We start from the raw sequence: 17,179 nt of genomic DNA, 5'->3' as shown, positions 1-17,179 counted from the left end.
TGTCTACATGGAACCATCTAATTATTTCCCATGACCCCGCCCTGGAGTCCTCACAGTCACCTATACTGTTACACACCCCATGCAGCCTTAGAGGTCTACCTTCTATTTATTTCCCCGTCTTTGACTCACACCACCTACCCCTCTGCTAGTAGTATAGACTTTGTTCAAAGGCCGTATAAAACTACCCCCCAACAGCATCACTAAACTATGCTCGGACTTCCTTGTTTCCAGTGTCCATGCCCTGCACATGATACCTTTTCCAATAGACTAATTGGAAGGATCCTTCTAGAAATGTTGAACTTATATTCCTTAACTTTGCATGCCCTTGTGACCATTGCCTTCATTGATCTCTTCCTGTGCTCCAGAGATCATTGCTGTTCTGGAGCAGTGGCCCGCCTTGCGCATCATCATACTTTTGCAGTTCTGATGCTTTTCTTGTAGTACCTTCCTTCCTGCCTTTTTGTCTATTAACTCATGGTCAAGTTCAAGACTCCACTGAAGTATAACTTTCCCTAAGCATCCTTTTCGATCTGCTTCTAGCCATTAGCTACTCCTGTTCTATGTTACATTCATCACACCATTTATCAATAATAGTATAGTCCTTGGTGGACTTATCACTTTACACTGCTTAGAGTTTTCCTTTTAGAGTCGTGAGTGCCTACCAGTAGGTCTGAGACATGCTTTTGTGTTGAATAGTGGGCTTGCACATGGGTTAGTTCTATAATGCTGTCTCTGTTAACATTTCTCCAAGATTGTTTCTAAAATAACATAAATCTAAAATCCATGAATATAAAAGTAATAAAGATAACGTCTTTATAACATTTGATGTTAATAAATGGAAGACACATACTTAAGAATTTTAAGATCTGGTTTGCATGGATAGGTGGGAGGATTCCCATGAGAAATGGTCAAATAGTAGGCCCTCATGATACCATTAGATCTTTACTTACGCCTAAAAGAAATTATCCCCCCCCCGAAATGTTTCTTGGTCTGTAATCCAATTTGCTATTACTACATAGAAGCTGAGGGGCTCGACTTGATATGTTCAGTCCACCCCCCACCCCACTGGTATAGGAACATATCTCATTTTACCAGGGCTTATGAATCTATTCAAAGTGAGAACTCCAATAAATATCTTCCCCCCCAAAAGTAATAGAGGAGATTTATCTAGGTTCATATTCATGTACTAGTAACATGGTGGCCAGATAAATTTGATTATACTATTCGAAAGGCACCTTTGAAAGAGATTAGAAATTTACATTTTCTCAAGTGGTCAAGGAGATGTTAAGCTAGCTGTAATCCTGAGCTCACTGGTAATTAAGACTACACTGCGAAAAGCAATCATGTTATTCAGGGGCAAGATTTCTAGTTGGCGAACTTTGAATTGGGCAGCACAGTCGATTGGATTTCATCATCCTAGCTGCTCAGAAGCAGTGTTGGTCGTAACTGAAGTCCTTTGAGGAAAACAAGGAGTTGACTCATGGTGACTTTATATGAGAATTTGCATACCCAGCAGAACACAGGGATCAGGGAGCTATTTTACTGCAGTTACAGTGAAGCTCTTCAAATCGTCTAAGAGAATAGAGAGAATGTCTATGTAAAGGTGACAACAGATTTTTTATTTCGTTTCTTCAAATTTATGTTTCATCTTTTCCAATAGCAGCCAAAGGTTCCCTCTTTTATAAGAGAAGAGAGAAAAGGGAGACGTCTGTGATTTCACTCTTCTACCAAGAACAGAGTGGAATTATCACCGTGATGAATTTAGGCTGTCTTGGTGTTATCTTCAGAGTCCTTAAAGTTTTTGTTAAACCATTCTTTTCAAGATGGTTGTATTTCGATGCAGATTTCCTACAGAGGTTTGGAATCATGATGACTGTGTTAAAGGATTAAATTTACCTTGACTCTCCTCAAAGATGAGTTTACTATGCTAGCCTACCCCCCCCACCCCAGTATGTGTGTGTGTGTTTGCGCGCGTGTGTGTGTGCGTGCGCACATGCGCAGATCCTCTCCTTGGATGTCTTGAACGACCTAGAACAAGAGAGGACCACGATGATGCCTCCTGCCCGCAGCCCCGCCCAGTGTCCACGCATCTGCCCGCGCCCTGCCCTGCACTGCAGCCCGCGGCTTGCCGTAGAGCCAGCCCTTGCCCTGTGTCCTGTTGGCTTCATTGCTATCACCGGCTTTTTGGATTATGTCCGTGGCTGGCTGGATTTTCCTTTTCTTTTCATTCACTGTTTGGTGACGCGCTCATTTAATTTCTGTTTAAATTTTGTGTGTCTCTCTCTCTCTCTCTCCTGGCTTGTTCCCTGTCTGTCCACGCTGTTGTGCTGACTGTCTTCGCTGCTCATTCCCTGCTGCCTCTAGTATCCATCAGGTGCCAGCTGCCGACCTGCGGAGAGTATCGGCCCCCCCAGGCTCCTTCGCCACGTGAGTACAAAGCCGGCCCGTTTCTACACTTTGGCTAGCACCCTCATCTCCTCCTCAGGGTTAGACGTCCTGCCTCCTTTTTGCTCACAGGTCTGCTCCTCAGACAAGGACCCGCGAGCCCTAATTGCCTTCGTTACCCCTCTGTGATTTGGGATGGAGCTGTCCAGTTCTTTGTGTCCTATTTGTCTCAGTCTTCTAAGGGTTCAGTTTAAAATTTTTGATGAGATAAGTGAGGACCCATAATTGCATGAGGTTGTAGAAAATTCCATCCTAAGCATTGGTTTCCATGGTAAGTTTGTAAGAGCAACAGACCACTCTGTTATCTGTAGCTCAGGGACGATGTTGAAGATGATGTTGAAGGTGTGCCTGCTGTCCTTAATTTGTGAATGAACCCCTACAATTGTGGAGGTTTTTAAAAAAAATTTTTTTAATTTTTTATTTATTTCTAGGAGAGAGAGTGAGAGACAGTGTGAGCAGGGGAGGATCAGAGAGAGAGGGAGTCACAGACTGAGGCAGGCTCCAGGCTCTGAGCTGGCAGTCAGCACAGAGCCTGACGCGGGGCTCGAACCCACAAACCAGAGATCATGACCTAAGCGAAAGTCGGACGCTTAACCGACTAAGCCACCCAGGTGCCCCTAAAATTGTGGAGTTTTGAGTGCATGCATGCATCTGGGTGTGATTTGGGTTCAGCATCCATGGTTGAAATAAAAGATCAATGACCCAAAAGTCCTGAGTTAGCAAAACACACTTGAGTGTTAGTAATTCTTACTTAACGCATTCTATGCTTTTATTTTTTTCTGGGGAAAAGTGTTTTTGAGCACTTTGGGACTTCTTTTTTATCTTGTTGCCTCTGCGTTGCTCTTTTTCTTTATCATACAAATGCTTAGCTTTTGTTATGGTTCAGGTACTGTTACAGGTGCTTTACATTAATTACTTTTCCCGACATGTGGTATTATCTCCACGCGTGGCATTGCGAGGACTCTGATGCACAAAGAGGTTAACTAACTTGCTTAAGGTCACACAGCTAGCAAGTGGTAGACTGGGTTGCAAACTCAGATGGTCTGGCTTCAAAGTTCACACGTTCAACAATTTGCAGCTTGGCACCTTTCATCTATGAGGATCCTGTGTATTTCTTCACCCTAGTTGAATCATTGGCTTTTCAAAGAATTCTTTGTGGCTTCATGTTGCATTAGTTACCTTCTCATTAGAGTTCACTATTGATATGCTTATTATAGCTCTCAAGGTTTAATAGGCTGGTATTAATTACATTAGCTCTATATGTGTGTGTGTCACACACTAGACTGAGGCTACTTGAGTTCATTGACCACATCTTTTTTGAATTTTCATGTCCCCAGCCCTGATCACAGATCTTAACACAAATTGCTTGAAACCAAGCAGAGTTGTTAGTTGGCAGGATGAATGAAAGAAAGAATTTATGTCTACATTGAACTGTACCATATCTAACATCTAGGGATATGCCAAAGTGATTCCTAAAGTTCAATCATATAATTTTACCTTCAGCCCTAGTCTTATTGATACACAATTTATTCACTGAATACAATACATTTTTTCAAAAACATTACTTTATACTTGCTTTGTGCCCACTGTTTTGTGCTTAGATTCTTGTGTTGCCCACAACAGAACACTGCCTTCGTGGGAATTAAAATTGAGTGGTCAGAGACTCAACAGGAAAAAACTTGTAGTTTTCAATTTGGAGGTCATTCTGGGGTATAGCCTACATTCTATAAAAGGCTTGCTTCTTCAGTAGACTGGAGTCTAAGGAATGGGGTTCAGTGGTTATTTTCAGTGGCCCTGTTGATAGGGTTCAAAGAATTGAGAATATCAACAATAGAGGTGCATGTGGAATTAGTCAATTTCTATTATAGTTTAAGTTTGGGTGGTGTTTTAAGTTTCAGTTGTATAATTTAAATGAGGCTCTTTTTTTCTGATTCCAGGTGCCTACACTACAGAAAGGTAAACTGTCCTATTTTGATAGGGTGTAAGAGGAAGAATGCCTATGTGTTGCCACTTTAAAAGTTGAACCTGGTTCTAAAATATATCTGTACATGATATATCAACTATTAACATATTATAGATGTTAGGTCTATAGGACATCTACAGATGTCTGATGTCAGAGATACAAAGGCATCTCTGAAATATGTCTGTAATAGAAACTTATTACAATAGAATTTAAAGGACCTATAAGAAAATACTGTCAAGGAGCCTGGGAGAAAAAGCCAAGAACAATAATAAGTAATGTGTCTTTCTGTATCATGGCAGGGGTTAACAGTTTTCACCTGTTCTTATGCTATTTTCAACAGTGTTTAATAATCACATGAATCTTGCTTTGGTCCTCATGAAAGTCAGGACCCCAGTATTTTGAACTCTAAGCTTGTCTCATTTTTTTTTTTTTATACTGTTGGTCAGCCATTTTCTGCTAAGAAAACTCTTCTATAGATGATCTCTTCTGGGGAGAAGCGTCTCTACTGATCCTGTAGGAAATGTTGGTCTCCTAAAGCAACTTGCATGATCTTTCTTTCTCTCTAGCTTTCTAATAACTTTTTGTTGTTGTTGGAAGAAGGTCTGTGCACATGGGACATTTCACCTTTATTCAGAGAATCCTGAAATTTTATTTTTGTTCACATATGACCACATATGAATCCTGAGACTTATTCCAAAGCATTTAGTGGCTTTGTCCAATAGAATACAACATAGCAGGGGTGCATGTGTGGCTCAGTCAGTTAAGCGTCCAGCTTTGGCTCAGGTTATGATCTCATGGTTCATGAGTTCGAGACCTGCATCAGGCTTTGTGCTGACAGCTCAGAGCCTGGAGCCTCCTTCAAATTCTGTGTCTCCCTTTCTCTCTGCCCTCCCTCTGCTTGTGCTCTGTCTCTCTCAAACATAAATAAACATTAAAAAATTAAAAAAACAAAGCAACTTCATTGCACATCTTGTGCATGTAGCTTAATGAATTATTAGAGCAATGCCTCAGTTGAAAAAATCTTTATAATTAAGTGACTTCATAGTAAAGTCCTCACTGAAGGGCACATATGCACACCAAATTTTATAAATCATGAGTATCCATGCTAAACATTCCGGCTACTAGCTTCTGTGAGCTAATGCCAAAGTAACACAGAGGTGTGTAATTGTAAAATGTCTTTCTAAAGCTTTTCTCTTGCAGTAACTTCTTATTAAATTCCACTTTTTTCCTGTTCTACTCCATCAAAATGAAATAATGTAAACGATTTATACCTAATTTAGTTAACTCTTCATCTTTCAAAAAAATATTGAGTGCTTTCTTTCAATACCAGGAGTTCTGCGGGATATTGGAGATACAGAGATTAGAAAGCTAGGGTTTCTGTCCTAGAGAAATGGACATGCCAAGGATAGACCCAGTTTGTTGCTTGCAGTACAATTACAATGCCATGTAACAAGCATTCCAGTACAGATTCTGGTTGTATTTCCATGTGAATAACTGAGTATTTATTACATTTGTCTTTTATTTTTTAGTACTTAAAATTAATATACACTAAAGTTGACTTTTTAGGTATACATTTGGGAGTTTTAAGACAGGTATAGATTCATATAACCAGCACCCTAATCCAGATACAGAACCATTCTACTACCCCAGAAATCTGCCTAATCCTAACTCCCAATCTCAACCTCTGGCAACCACTAATCACTATAGTTTTGTATTTTTGAGATTACCACATAAATGGAATCATACAGTATGTAACCCTTTGCAATTGGTTTCTTTAAAAAAGTTTTTTTTTTTATTGTATATCTATTTTGGAGAGAGAAAGATAGAGAGAGAGAGCACAAGCAGGTGAGGGGCAGAGAGAGGAGGAGACACAGAATCCACAGCAGGTTCCAGGCTCTAGGCTATCAGCACAGAGCCCAACGTGGGGCTTGAACTCACAAACCGTGAGATCATGACCTGAGTCGAATCAGACACTTAACCTACTGAGCCACCCAGGCATCCTGCAGTTTGCTTCTTTCAACATAACGTCTTGGAGATTTATCCAAATTTTTGCATATTATTAATCACATGTTCCTTTTTATTGTTTAGTCATATTCTGTTAATATAGATGTTTTCATTTATTTACCCATCTGCTTGTTGAAGGACGTCTAGGTCATTTTTAGTTTTAGGCAATTGTGAATAAAGCTGCTATTGGCATTGAGGAACAAGTTTTATGTAAATTTAAATTTTCATTTCTCTCAGTTAAACACCCTTCTCTAGGAAGGGGATTCCTGAGTCCTATGGTAAATGTATGTTTAACTTCGTAAGAAACTGACTCAGTATTTTCTAGAGTGCGAATTTTGCATTTCTACCAGCAGGGGATGAGAGAGAGTTCCCGTTTGTCTCCATCACTGCCAGCACTTGGTCTGGCCAACACTTTAAAATTTTAATGAGTGTCTTTTCATTATTTGCCATCTATTTTATACTCTGATGACACATCTGCTCCAAGTCCTTTGCCTATTTTTAAATTGGGCTGTTTTTTTTTTTTTCTTTTGACTTCTGAGATTTGGCCCCACATTCTAGATCTGAGTGCTTTGTTAGAGATGTGCTTTGCAAATATTATTTCCTGATACACATCTTGTCTTTTCATTGTCTTTACAAAGTCCAAATTCTTAAGATTTTCTTCATATGGCTGTATTTTTGGTGTTCTGTTTCAGAGCTCTTGGTTTAATCCCAGGTCATACATATTTTCTCCTTTGCTTTCCTCTGGAAGTTTTGCAGTTTTATATTTTACATTCAGTTCTATGATTTGAGTTAATTTCTGTATAAGATGTGAGGTTTAGGATAGTGTTTTATTTTGTTTTTATACATAAATATTCAATGAGTCAGCACAATTTTTTGAAAAGACTATTTTTTCATTGAATTGCCTTTACATCTTAATAAAAAATCAGTTGGGGGACACCTGGGTTGCTCAGTTGGTTAAGCGTCCAACTTTGGCTCAGGTCATAATCACACGGTTCGTGGGTTCGAGGCCTGTGTTGGGCTACAGCTAGCTCAGAGCCTGGAGCCTGTTTCAGATTCTGTGTCTCCGTCTCCCTCTGACCCTCCCCTGCTCACTCTTTCTCTCTCTCTCTCAGAAACAAATAAAACATTTTAAAAAATCAGTTGGATATATAAATGGGGGGTTATGGATATATATGGGTGGATAAATACCAATTTCTGTACTCTCTATTCTGTTCCATTGATCTATACATTTGTGCCTTTGTCAATGCCATGTTCTTTTGATTATTGTATATGTTAAATATTAAAATCAAGTTGTGCTATTTTTCCACTTTATTCTTTATTTTAGAAATTATCTTGGCTATTCAAGTTTCCTTACCTTTCCATATGAATTTTAGAATAAACTTGCCTCTTGTGTTGAATCTATAGATCAATTTGGGGAATATAGACATCTTTACCAGGATGAGACTTCCAATCCATGAATACTGTATGTCTCTTCATTTATTTATTTTGTGCATCATTGTTTTGTAATATACAACATACACATCTTGTATATATTTTGTTAGATATGTGCCCGTGTTAGATACATTTTGGTTTTCAGTTACGATTACTAGTATATATATACTACATGTATATAAAACTACAGTGGATTTTCATGTGTTGACCTTGTATCCTGTGGCCTTACTAAAGCCACTTTTTAGTGCAAGGAGTTTGGTTACATCCTTGATTTTTTCCTGCATAGTTACACTTGTCATCTGTGAATAGGAGTGGTTTTCTTTCATCCCAATCCAAATGCTATTTATATATTTATTTACTATAAATATAATAAATAAATAAGTAGCACTAGTTATTATTTCTGATACTGAAAATGAATGGTTAGAGTGGATATCCTTATTTTGCTTCTAATATGAGGGGTAAATCATTCCATTTTTTCAACATAAAGTATGATTCTTCCTTGTAGATTTATTTGTTAAAGTGCCTTTACTAGGACATCTGGGAAAGATTAGAGAGAAATGGACTTATTTATCCTCTACGTGTATATTAGATTTTGCCAAGAAACCATCTGGGCCTCATGGTTTCTTTTTATCCTTTTTAACTATAAGTTTGATGACTCTAGGAGTTATAGGACTAATTGGGTTATCTGTTTCATTGTAGGTGAATTTTAGTGGGTTTTTTTGGTACTTTTTTGAAGTTTTTCACGAGTTACCCATCTCATTCCAGTTGTTAAGATACATAGAATTATTGGTAGTATTTCTTAACTTTTTAATGTCCCTGGGATCTGCACTGATAGTTACCTTTCATTCCTGATATTAGCAATTTGTATCTTTTCTCTTTGTCATTCTTAGTAAAGGATCCATTTTACTATTTTTAAAAAAATATCAGCTTTTGGGGGTGCCTGGGTGGCTCAGTCGGTTGAGTATCTGACTTTGGCCCAGGTCATGATCTCACCTTTCATGAGTGTGAGCCCCGCATCAGGCTCACTGCTGTCAGCACAAGGCTAGCTTCCAATCCTCTATTCCCCTCTCTCTCTGCCCCTGCCCTGCTCATTCTCTTTCTCTCTCTCTCTCAAAGATAAAACATTTTTAAAAAGTAAGCTTTTGTTTTTGTTGATTTTTCATACTTGTTTCTCTGTTCTCAATTTCTTTGATTTTTGTCCCTATATTATTTTTTTTTCTGTTTACTTTGGACCTATTTTGATCTCCCCACTCCCACCAGTTCTTTAAAGAAGAAGCTTAATTATTTAAGTGGTCAGTTGACTCCACTGAGTTCAGGCTTCAAGTTCGGACTCACATTCTGAGAGTTAATTCTGTTTTCAAAGCCCTTGCAGTGCTGTTTATCTCTCTGTCTGGGGTGTATGAAGCACCAAATTGCCAGTATGGGACCTTGATTGTAGGATCTCTTCTGTAGTTTAGTTCCTAAAGTCTTTGGTATAGATGCTGAGGGCTGGATTCACCAATTTGCAGCCTAGAGATGAACCTGAGAATTCACGAACATCTTTATGGAGCTGTTTTCCTGAGCTGCTCCTTCTCCTTTGTCATCCCTGTACTTTCCTTTTCTCTGGGGCTCCTCCTTTTGGTCTTTCAGCCAGAAAGCTAAGGTTTTAGTTACATTGTCCTATTGCATACTTTTCTGCAACAGTGTTAGTGTCTAGGGCCAAACAATGATAAGGCAGAAAGAGGGGGAATAAAAACAATTGGTTTATCCCATGCTCTTGGGATCGTTGCTCCTTTTATCAGAGAGGAAAGCTCTCTTCCATTACAGTTTTAAGCACCTGAAAGCTTTTGTCAGTGCTTCTGCCAGTGTGAATGCTGGTGTGTAAGAAAATGATGAGGGGGAGATGTCCCTGAATTTCTCCAAGCATTCAGAGTCCCTTTCCTTGCAGCCAGAATTCAAGGGCTCTCCTAGGGCTTTCTCTACCTTACTTTGGTGTTCATGTTAGGCTTTGTGCTGCCTGGAGTTCACTCTAAGGTTTATTGGAGAGAAAAAGAAGGAAGAGCTTATCACCCCATTTGATAGTATTTTAAATTCAAGTCTTCTTCTTTAATCTGCTGCTATCATTTACTTTTCAGATCCTCAAATAGCTGCTTTCTGAATCCTGGCCAGATTTTATAGCTGTATTCATTAGGGTAGGAGGGGTCGGGGGAGTTGGAGAAAGAATCGTGTGTGCTTATTCACTCTACCCAGAACCAGATGTTCTCTACTGCAGAGAGCTATGATACTGTATCCCTTTCTCTCCCACTGCCGTTTAGTTCTGCAGCTAAACTCAGCAAAACAAATCTGCAGATAAGCCACTGTATTTTGAACTACAATCAACATATGTTAAATGTAATATGCCATCTTGCACAACAGTTACAGTTTAAACATATACAAGACTTTTCTCCCTGCTAAGTTGTGTGACTTTGCCTGTTACCTTGGGAAGTAGGGAAGGCAGAATTGGACACAGATTCATGAAAAAAGCCTGAATTGTCATGTTTGACTACAAGCTGAATATGATTCAGCATTCTAAAATTGGTTTCAGTAAATGAGGTCTTCATGGTAGAGGATGAAAGTAAATTGATTTTTGTTCCAAGGAGAGAGGGAATTTTACAAAGAGAAAGAGAAACATTTTTGATATGCCTTATTTTTATGATTCTCTTTTGGGTTGAGTTTAAGAATTTTATTACAGGATGGAGCCAAGAATCTTCAATCTTCATGACTGATGAAAACACAAACTGGTCCTAGGTGGTCTAACATTTGCATACTGGCCAGCAAAGCCAACTAGCTGATTTTTTGACGTGCTTTCTAAAAATCCTGCAGTAATATTCTCCCAACTAGTCACCTCAAAGTTTTAACACTTTTGTGTTTGTTTATTTTATTTAATATTGGACCTTTAATTAGAAGATAAGATGTGACCTGCTTTATTCAGACCCTTTCTCTTTTCCTTTGTTCTTTCTATAAACTCCATTCTACTACATGCTAGGCTCTATCAGGGAGTAGCAAAAACATTACTAAGGAGAAATCTACATGTGTGCCTCTGTAAATTGTGAGTGTTACCTCTCTGGTGCCAAGAAGATCCATTGTACATACTTTTCCTAAGAATGAATTCAGCTGATGGTGGCTAACACATCGGTCTTGAGAACCTCAGGATGAAAACACTCCTGGACCATTTGAGCCTCCCAAACAGTGCTTTATGTCTGGGGCAGAAATCTGTCCAGATTCTGATTGCATAGACTATAATATTTAGGTCATGGTTTCTGGACCCCAAAACCAATTGTGAGGATTCCAAAAGGGCCTACGCACTCAAGAAATTATGAATATGTTTGTTGCTAATGCTTTTGTTGTTATGTATCCTGGGATGATTATCTCTGAGTGACAGGGTTATAGATAATATTTTATTGGCTTTCTGTATTTTCTGATTGATTTTGATGAACATGCTTTACTTCTAAAAGAGAGAAAAATTGGGTGCCTAGGTGGCTCAGTTTGTTAAGCATCTGACTTCAGCTCAGGTCATGATCTCATGGTACATGAATTTGAGCCCGGAGTCAGGCTCTGCACTGACAGCTCAGAGCCTGGAGCCTGCTTCAGATTCTGTGTCTCCCTCTGTCTTTGTCCCTCCTCTGCTTGTGCTCTGTCTCTCTCTCTCTCTGAAAGATAAATAAAAATTTAAATTTTTTTAAAAAATCAAAGGGAGAAAAATTAAATGTTTATTTTATTTAAAAAATTTTTTATTTAATTAATTAATTTTGAGTGTGTGTGTGTGTGTGTGTGTGTGTGGCATACCTGAGCAGGAGAGGGGCAGAGGGAGAGGGAGAGAATCTTAAGCAGCTTCCACACCCAGTGGGGGTTTAATCTCACTACCTTGAAATCATGACCTGAGCCAAAATTAAGAGTCAGATGCTTAGCCTACTGAGCCACCCAGCCATCCCAAAAGTTCGTATTTTAAAAAGGACAGAAGAGAATTGCTCCATCCACAGAACAGGGGAAAATGCCATTTGCTGAATCTCAGAGTCAGAAAGGGAAGCAACAGAGTTAGCTTCAGGCTTTCTGGAATGCAAAGCTATTTGCTCTCTGAACTGCTGAGCAGAGGAAACTGCTAACATCTTCCTTGTCTCTTGCTCCCCCTCTCACATTTTCTGGGTTATCTTCCTAGCGCTTTTGCTTTCTGCTGTCCATTTTCTTGACCTTCAGTAACATCAAAATGTCATGTTTTCCTTTATTCTTATGATACTCTCTCTGCTGGTTGCATAAAACAGATGAACCGACTTGAGCATCCCAAAGAGAGGTAGCTTAAGTGTTGCTTGAGCTTCACCTCCTATCACTTTTCAAACTTGAGCCCAGGAAGCAGCTCAGATGATGGTGGCTTTCTTCCTTGCACTCACAACTTGCCCCCAAGAGCCCCCCTCCCCCAACCTGAGGTTTTATTCCCATTCAGATGGCTCAGATGGCCTAGTGCCTTAAAGAAAAAGGGCAGCAGGAACAGACAAAGGTCTCTAACTGGCACATCTTTCTCCTTATTTTGTAGCACCCCCATGGTAGCATCCTGCTGTTATGAATGTCAGACAGGAGAAGCTCTCCTTTGGTGGTATGACATTGACCAAGAGTTAACCTCTTTGCATTATACTTTTTCAAATATTAAAAAAGAAATGCAGTTTCTTCTGGATTTCTATCGGCTCTGAAGTTCTGTTATGCTTAAGTTCAGGGCATGATCCTAGATTATATGAAAATCTGCCCCAAAGGGATCTAAGACTTGAAGTAGGTAGGACTTAGCATGGGACATGACAGGGTCATCCTTAACGCTAAGACTGATTAGGAGGCCAGGCCCTGTACTGTTTTGATACATTTACTGTATCTCTCAGCAAGAACCCAAGTTAGTTTTTTCATTTAGCCAGAGAGGTAACATGTGTCTGATATCATGCTACTAAGCGCCTTGGCTTGCCATCAAATTTAACATCTTGATACCTGTTTGTGATGACAATTGCCATTATTCCCATTCCACAGATGGCAAGACTGAGAATAAGAAGTTTTAGGAAACTTGACTATGATTTATGCCAGAAAGTGATAAAGTTAACACCCAGGGCTTTCTGCTTCGGAGAGAGAGTTTGAGACCCTAAACTATACCGTTGATACAACCTCTGGTCATTTTCTTGTGTGTGTGTGTTTATTTTCTTAGACATGATTTATATATTCTATTCAGTCATACTGTGCTAACATCTTCCTTTTTCAAAGAAGACTTGGAAATGAGTGATAATTTACAATTCAGTTTTGAGTGTTTCAAATGTGTGACTCTTTCGTATTACAGGTTTGCACTTCAAGTGTTGTTATAAGAAAAAAGTCAGAAAGACAGGCCCCAGTTAGAAATGAGTTCTAGTACAGCTCAAGAGCCCGAAGAGTCTTTTAGAACTGTTAGCGAAGGCATTCGGTCTGTGAACGTGGCTCCTTGGGAAGGGTCATGTCCGCATCTGTGGTGGATGGATGGGGCCTGTGTTCTCGTCTTTGCAAAAGTAAACACAGACAGCAGCGTCTGGTACAGTTATGTAAGGCGTAATACATTTAGGACTCCCTCAATGCTTAAAATTATATCTCGTTGCTTTTAAAATTTATTTTCAAAGATGAATTATTCATGTCTGCGTAGGTGTAGGAACAGTCTTACACTTACGAGTCAGCACTCCTCATAAAGTAAAAGGTCACTTCAGAACTGAAGAGAATTTTCACTCAGGTGGTGTTGGCGTGAGGTGCAGGGCCTAAGGAGCCTTCGGGGGAAGGGGAGGGTCACAGGAAGGTTCGGGTGCCATGTGTGCTTCAGACCCATTGGGCAGGACAAAGGAGAAGGAAAATGTATGAATTCCTTTGTCTGTTCATTTAATCAAAATACACTGTAAGAAATCAAAATTTAAAATTTTTTAAAAATGTTTTATTTATTTCTGACAGAGAGAGACAGACAGACAGCGTGAGCAGGGGAGGGTCAGAGAGAGAGGGAGACACAGAATCTGAAACAGGCTCCAGGCTCTGAGCTGTCAGCACAGAGCCCAACGCGGGTCTCGAACCCACAAACCGTGAGATCATGACCTGAGCCGAAGTCGGATGTTCAACTGACTGAGCCACCCAGGCGCCCCAAGAAATCAAAATTTTGAAAAACGATCTTGGCAGTAACATTAGTTCAATAAATGCAACAATAATGTTTTTTCAAGATTATTCTATGCACCTTGACTTTTAGGAGAAGTAGCAATTAAGGCCTGAATATCCTAAACAGGGACATCAAGCCAGGTTGGAATTTTGGAAAGCGAAAAATTCGATGCCTCTTATTCTTCTACTTATGTTATCTTTTTTTTTTTTTAAATGTTTTATTTATTTCTAGGAGAGAGAGAGAGACAGCGTGAGCAGGGGAGGGTCAGAGAGAGAGGGAGTCACAGACTCTGAAACAGGCTCCAGGCTCTGGGCTGGCAGCACAGAGCCCAACGCGGGGCTCGAACCCACAAACCGCGAGATCATGACCTAAGCGAAAGTTGGACGCTTAACCGACTAAGCCACCCAGGCGCCCCAATGTTATCTTTCTATAGTCACTAGTGGTAAGATTAAAATAAAATGTGTTCATTCTCCTAGTGATTCCCTTTAGTAGGCAATCATGTAGTTTGCTTGGGCCATCATAACAAAGTACCACAGACTGAGTGCTTTAAACCACTAAAATTTATGTCCTCACAGGCTGGAGGCTAGAAGTCTAAAATCAAGAAATCTGCCTTGGTTTCTCCTGAGGCCTCTTCCCATGAATTACAGCTGGAGGTTGTCTTCCTGTGTCTTCCTGTGTCTTCCTTCTGTGTGTGTCTGTCCTCATCTCGTTTTATAAGGACACCAGTCAGATTGGATTAGGGTCCTCCCATATGACCTTGTTTTAGCTTAATTTCCTTAAAGACCCTCTCTTCACACAGTCCCATTCTGACGTACTGGAGTCAGGACTTCAGCATGTGAATGTGGGGGAGGAGGGCACAAGCCAGCCCCTAAGAGCATCATACTAGATAAATTTGACTGAATTTTAGTTTTGTTTCTTTTCCTATCACCAACTCTGTGAAGACTGAACTTTGTGTATATGACTTGTATGGATGGTTTAGTTCTTGAAAATCTTTTTTATTAAAAGGTATACGAAGGGCTACAGAACATTGCTCTTCTATTTATAGCAGATTGTTGGTATTAACTATATGGGTACAACAAAGTTGCTGTTGACCTCTCTGGACCCAAATTCAATTTCCGTAAAATAAGGTAGTCAAATAACATGACCTTTAAATTTTTGTTCACATATGAATTTCTTTCTCTTTTTTTAAATGTTTATTCTTGAGAGAGATAGAGTGTGAGTAGGGGAGGGGCAGAGAGAGAGGGAGACACAGAATCTGAAGCAGGCTCCAGGCTCTGAGCTGTCAACACAGAGCCTGACGTGGGGATCAAACTCACAAACTGTGAGATCATGACCTGAGCCGAAGTCTGACACAGTCGACTGAGCCATCCAGGCGCCCCTCACATATGAATTTCTAAAGCATTAATGTAATTAAAGCAACTATAGAAATGGAAAGCGACAGTCTATAAATGGAAAGAGAGGGCGGTAATTTTGCCAGTCTTTGTGAGCAAAAGATTGACTTACAAATGTAGAAAAGAATACCCTATGTACTTTTGGAAAGTAGTTTTTTTATATTGTAGATAATCTGCAGTCTGCAGAGTTATTAATCAGTTTGCTGCCTTCAGAGAGAAAAAGAGAAAACTTTCTGTTTTTACTCCAGTATTACAATAATAGCTGATCTTATATTCCACCATGGAGTAGGAAGAACACATATCAATAACACAGAAATCTAGATGTTTGTTCTGAGCCTTCTAAGAGGGTGTTTCTTTCAGATTGTTTTGCTGAGGTGGTAATAAACAGCAATGCATGTTTCATTTGGAGAATTTTACTGTAATGATACCAATGTGATTGAGTTTCCTGGTCTGTCATAATACCCCGAAACACTAACAGGAAATGAGAAGGGAATACATTGCTAAAGGGAGAGAGAGAGATTCCCTGTTGCTGTTGCACTCGATTAATCCCCAGAACTCATCACATTTTGTGTCAGAAAATGAAATTCTAAAAATGAGTTCAGCAAGTTTCAGAGTTGTAGCTAAGATATTTGACTAAAATGAAAGTGGTGCTGGAAGAATTATAAATGGAACAAAAAGGCCAAAGTCTTCAGCTTTATAATAGAGAGAACTGTAATTAGTTTCTTTTTCCTGCATTATTTAGACTCTCCGCTCTCAGGAGAGCTGATTTATGTTCTCTAATTGGGACATAAATCTTTTGGTCTGATGATATTTTGTTGCTCAAGCAAAGTAAAACAATTACAATTTTTCCCTGATGAGAGGTTCTTGGCTTATGAAATGTTAAAGTACTGCCTTTGGTAGAGACTTGATCTGTGATATGGTAAGTGAAAAGAGAGAAGGAAGTGGACAGTGGACCCAAGCAAAAGCACCCCAAATTATTTTCATATTCTGTCGGGAAGTTCTCAGCAGAAGCCATTCGTTTACTTTTGTCATTTTTTTTAAGCTTTGTTTTAACTAATTGTTTTGTGATTGTTCTTCATCATCCAAGGAATGTTATTAGTCTCGGACTAAAAGTATATCTTAAGGGACTTTTTCTCAAGTTTACTATCAAATTTTACAAAATTATTTTTGTAAAATTATTAGCAGTTGCGGTGATAGAATTCTATGACTTTGACAAGTCCTGTTCTAGCAAGGTGACTTTGTTCTGTCCATTTTGAAACCTGTAAATGAGTGATGTAAAAAATTTTAAAAACCCCTCTGGTCATTGGATTAGGGTTTAGAGAATGGTGATGACAGTTTCTGCCTAATTGGCTAAATTTATGGAGTTGGGATGGGGAGTTGGGTTTAGACCCTGATTTGCTCATGGATCTCTGACACGGGAACAGGGTGGGCAGGAGCGCATCTGTGCTGTGAGTGCGGGACTCGGCTTCCCCCCAGCTGTACGAGGATGACTAGGGCAGAGGTGCTGCTCTCTCCCTCTCCAGAGGGCCGTGGAGCGCTATCACCTATTCCAGACCTTGGCGAGCCACCATCAACTGAAAAGGAAAAAGAAGTCAAAATGTAACATGGTAAAATAACAATGACCAATACAAAAAATAGTTTTGCAAATTTTCTTAAATACCCAGATTTTTTTTCCTGAATCCTTTGTGATTTTATTTTATTTATATTTATTTATTTTTTTTTACAAATAGTTTATTGTCAAGTTGGTTTCCACATAACACCCAGTGCTCATCCCCACAAGTGTCCTCCTCCATGCCC

The 17,179-nt window shown here is 39.4% G+C and overlaps 1 protein-coding gene across 1 annotated transcript in view; it reads left to right on the top strand.

Annotated features, from left to right (window-relative positions):
* The window catches only part of DGKI (diacylglycerol kinase iota), a gene marked incomplete at its 3' end in the record, with an annotated part of 307,501 nt that overhangs the window by 278,481 nt on the left and 11,841 nt on the right, over positions 1–17,179 (top strand). The window contains exon 21 of the mRNA XM_039233998.1: positions 2,365–2,427. Within this exon, the coding sequence (XP_039089929.1) occupies positions 2,365–2,427 (63 nt within the window). The remainder of the gene's footprint in view (positions 1–2,364; positions 2,428–17,179) is intronic.

The sequence above is a fragment of the Hyaena hyaena genome, unplaced genomic scaffold, assembly GCF_003009895.1.
Source record: "Hyaena hyaena isolate Hyena2069 unplaced genomic scaffold, ASM300989v1 scaffold_82, whole genome shotgun sequence".
Lineage (NCBI taxonomy): Eukaryota > Metazoa > Chordata > Mammalia > Carnivora > Hyaenidae > Hyaena > Hyaena hyaena.
Note: the sequence above shows the minus strand (reverse complement) of the source record. Positions and strands in the feature narration are given on the sequence as shown.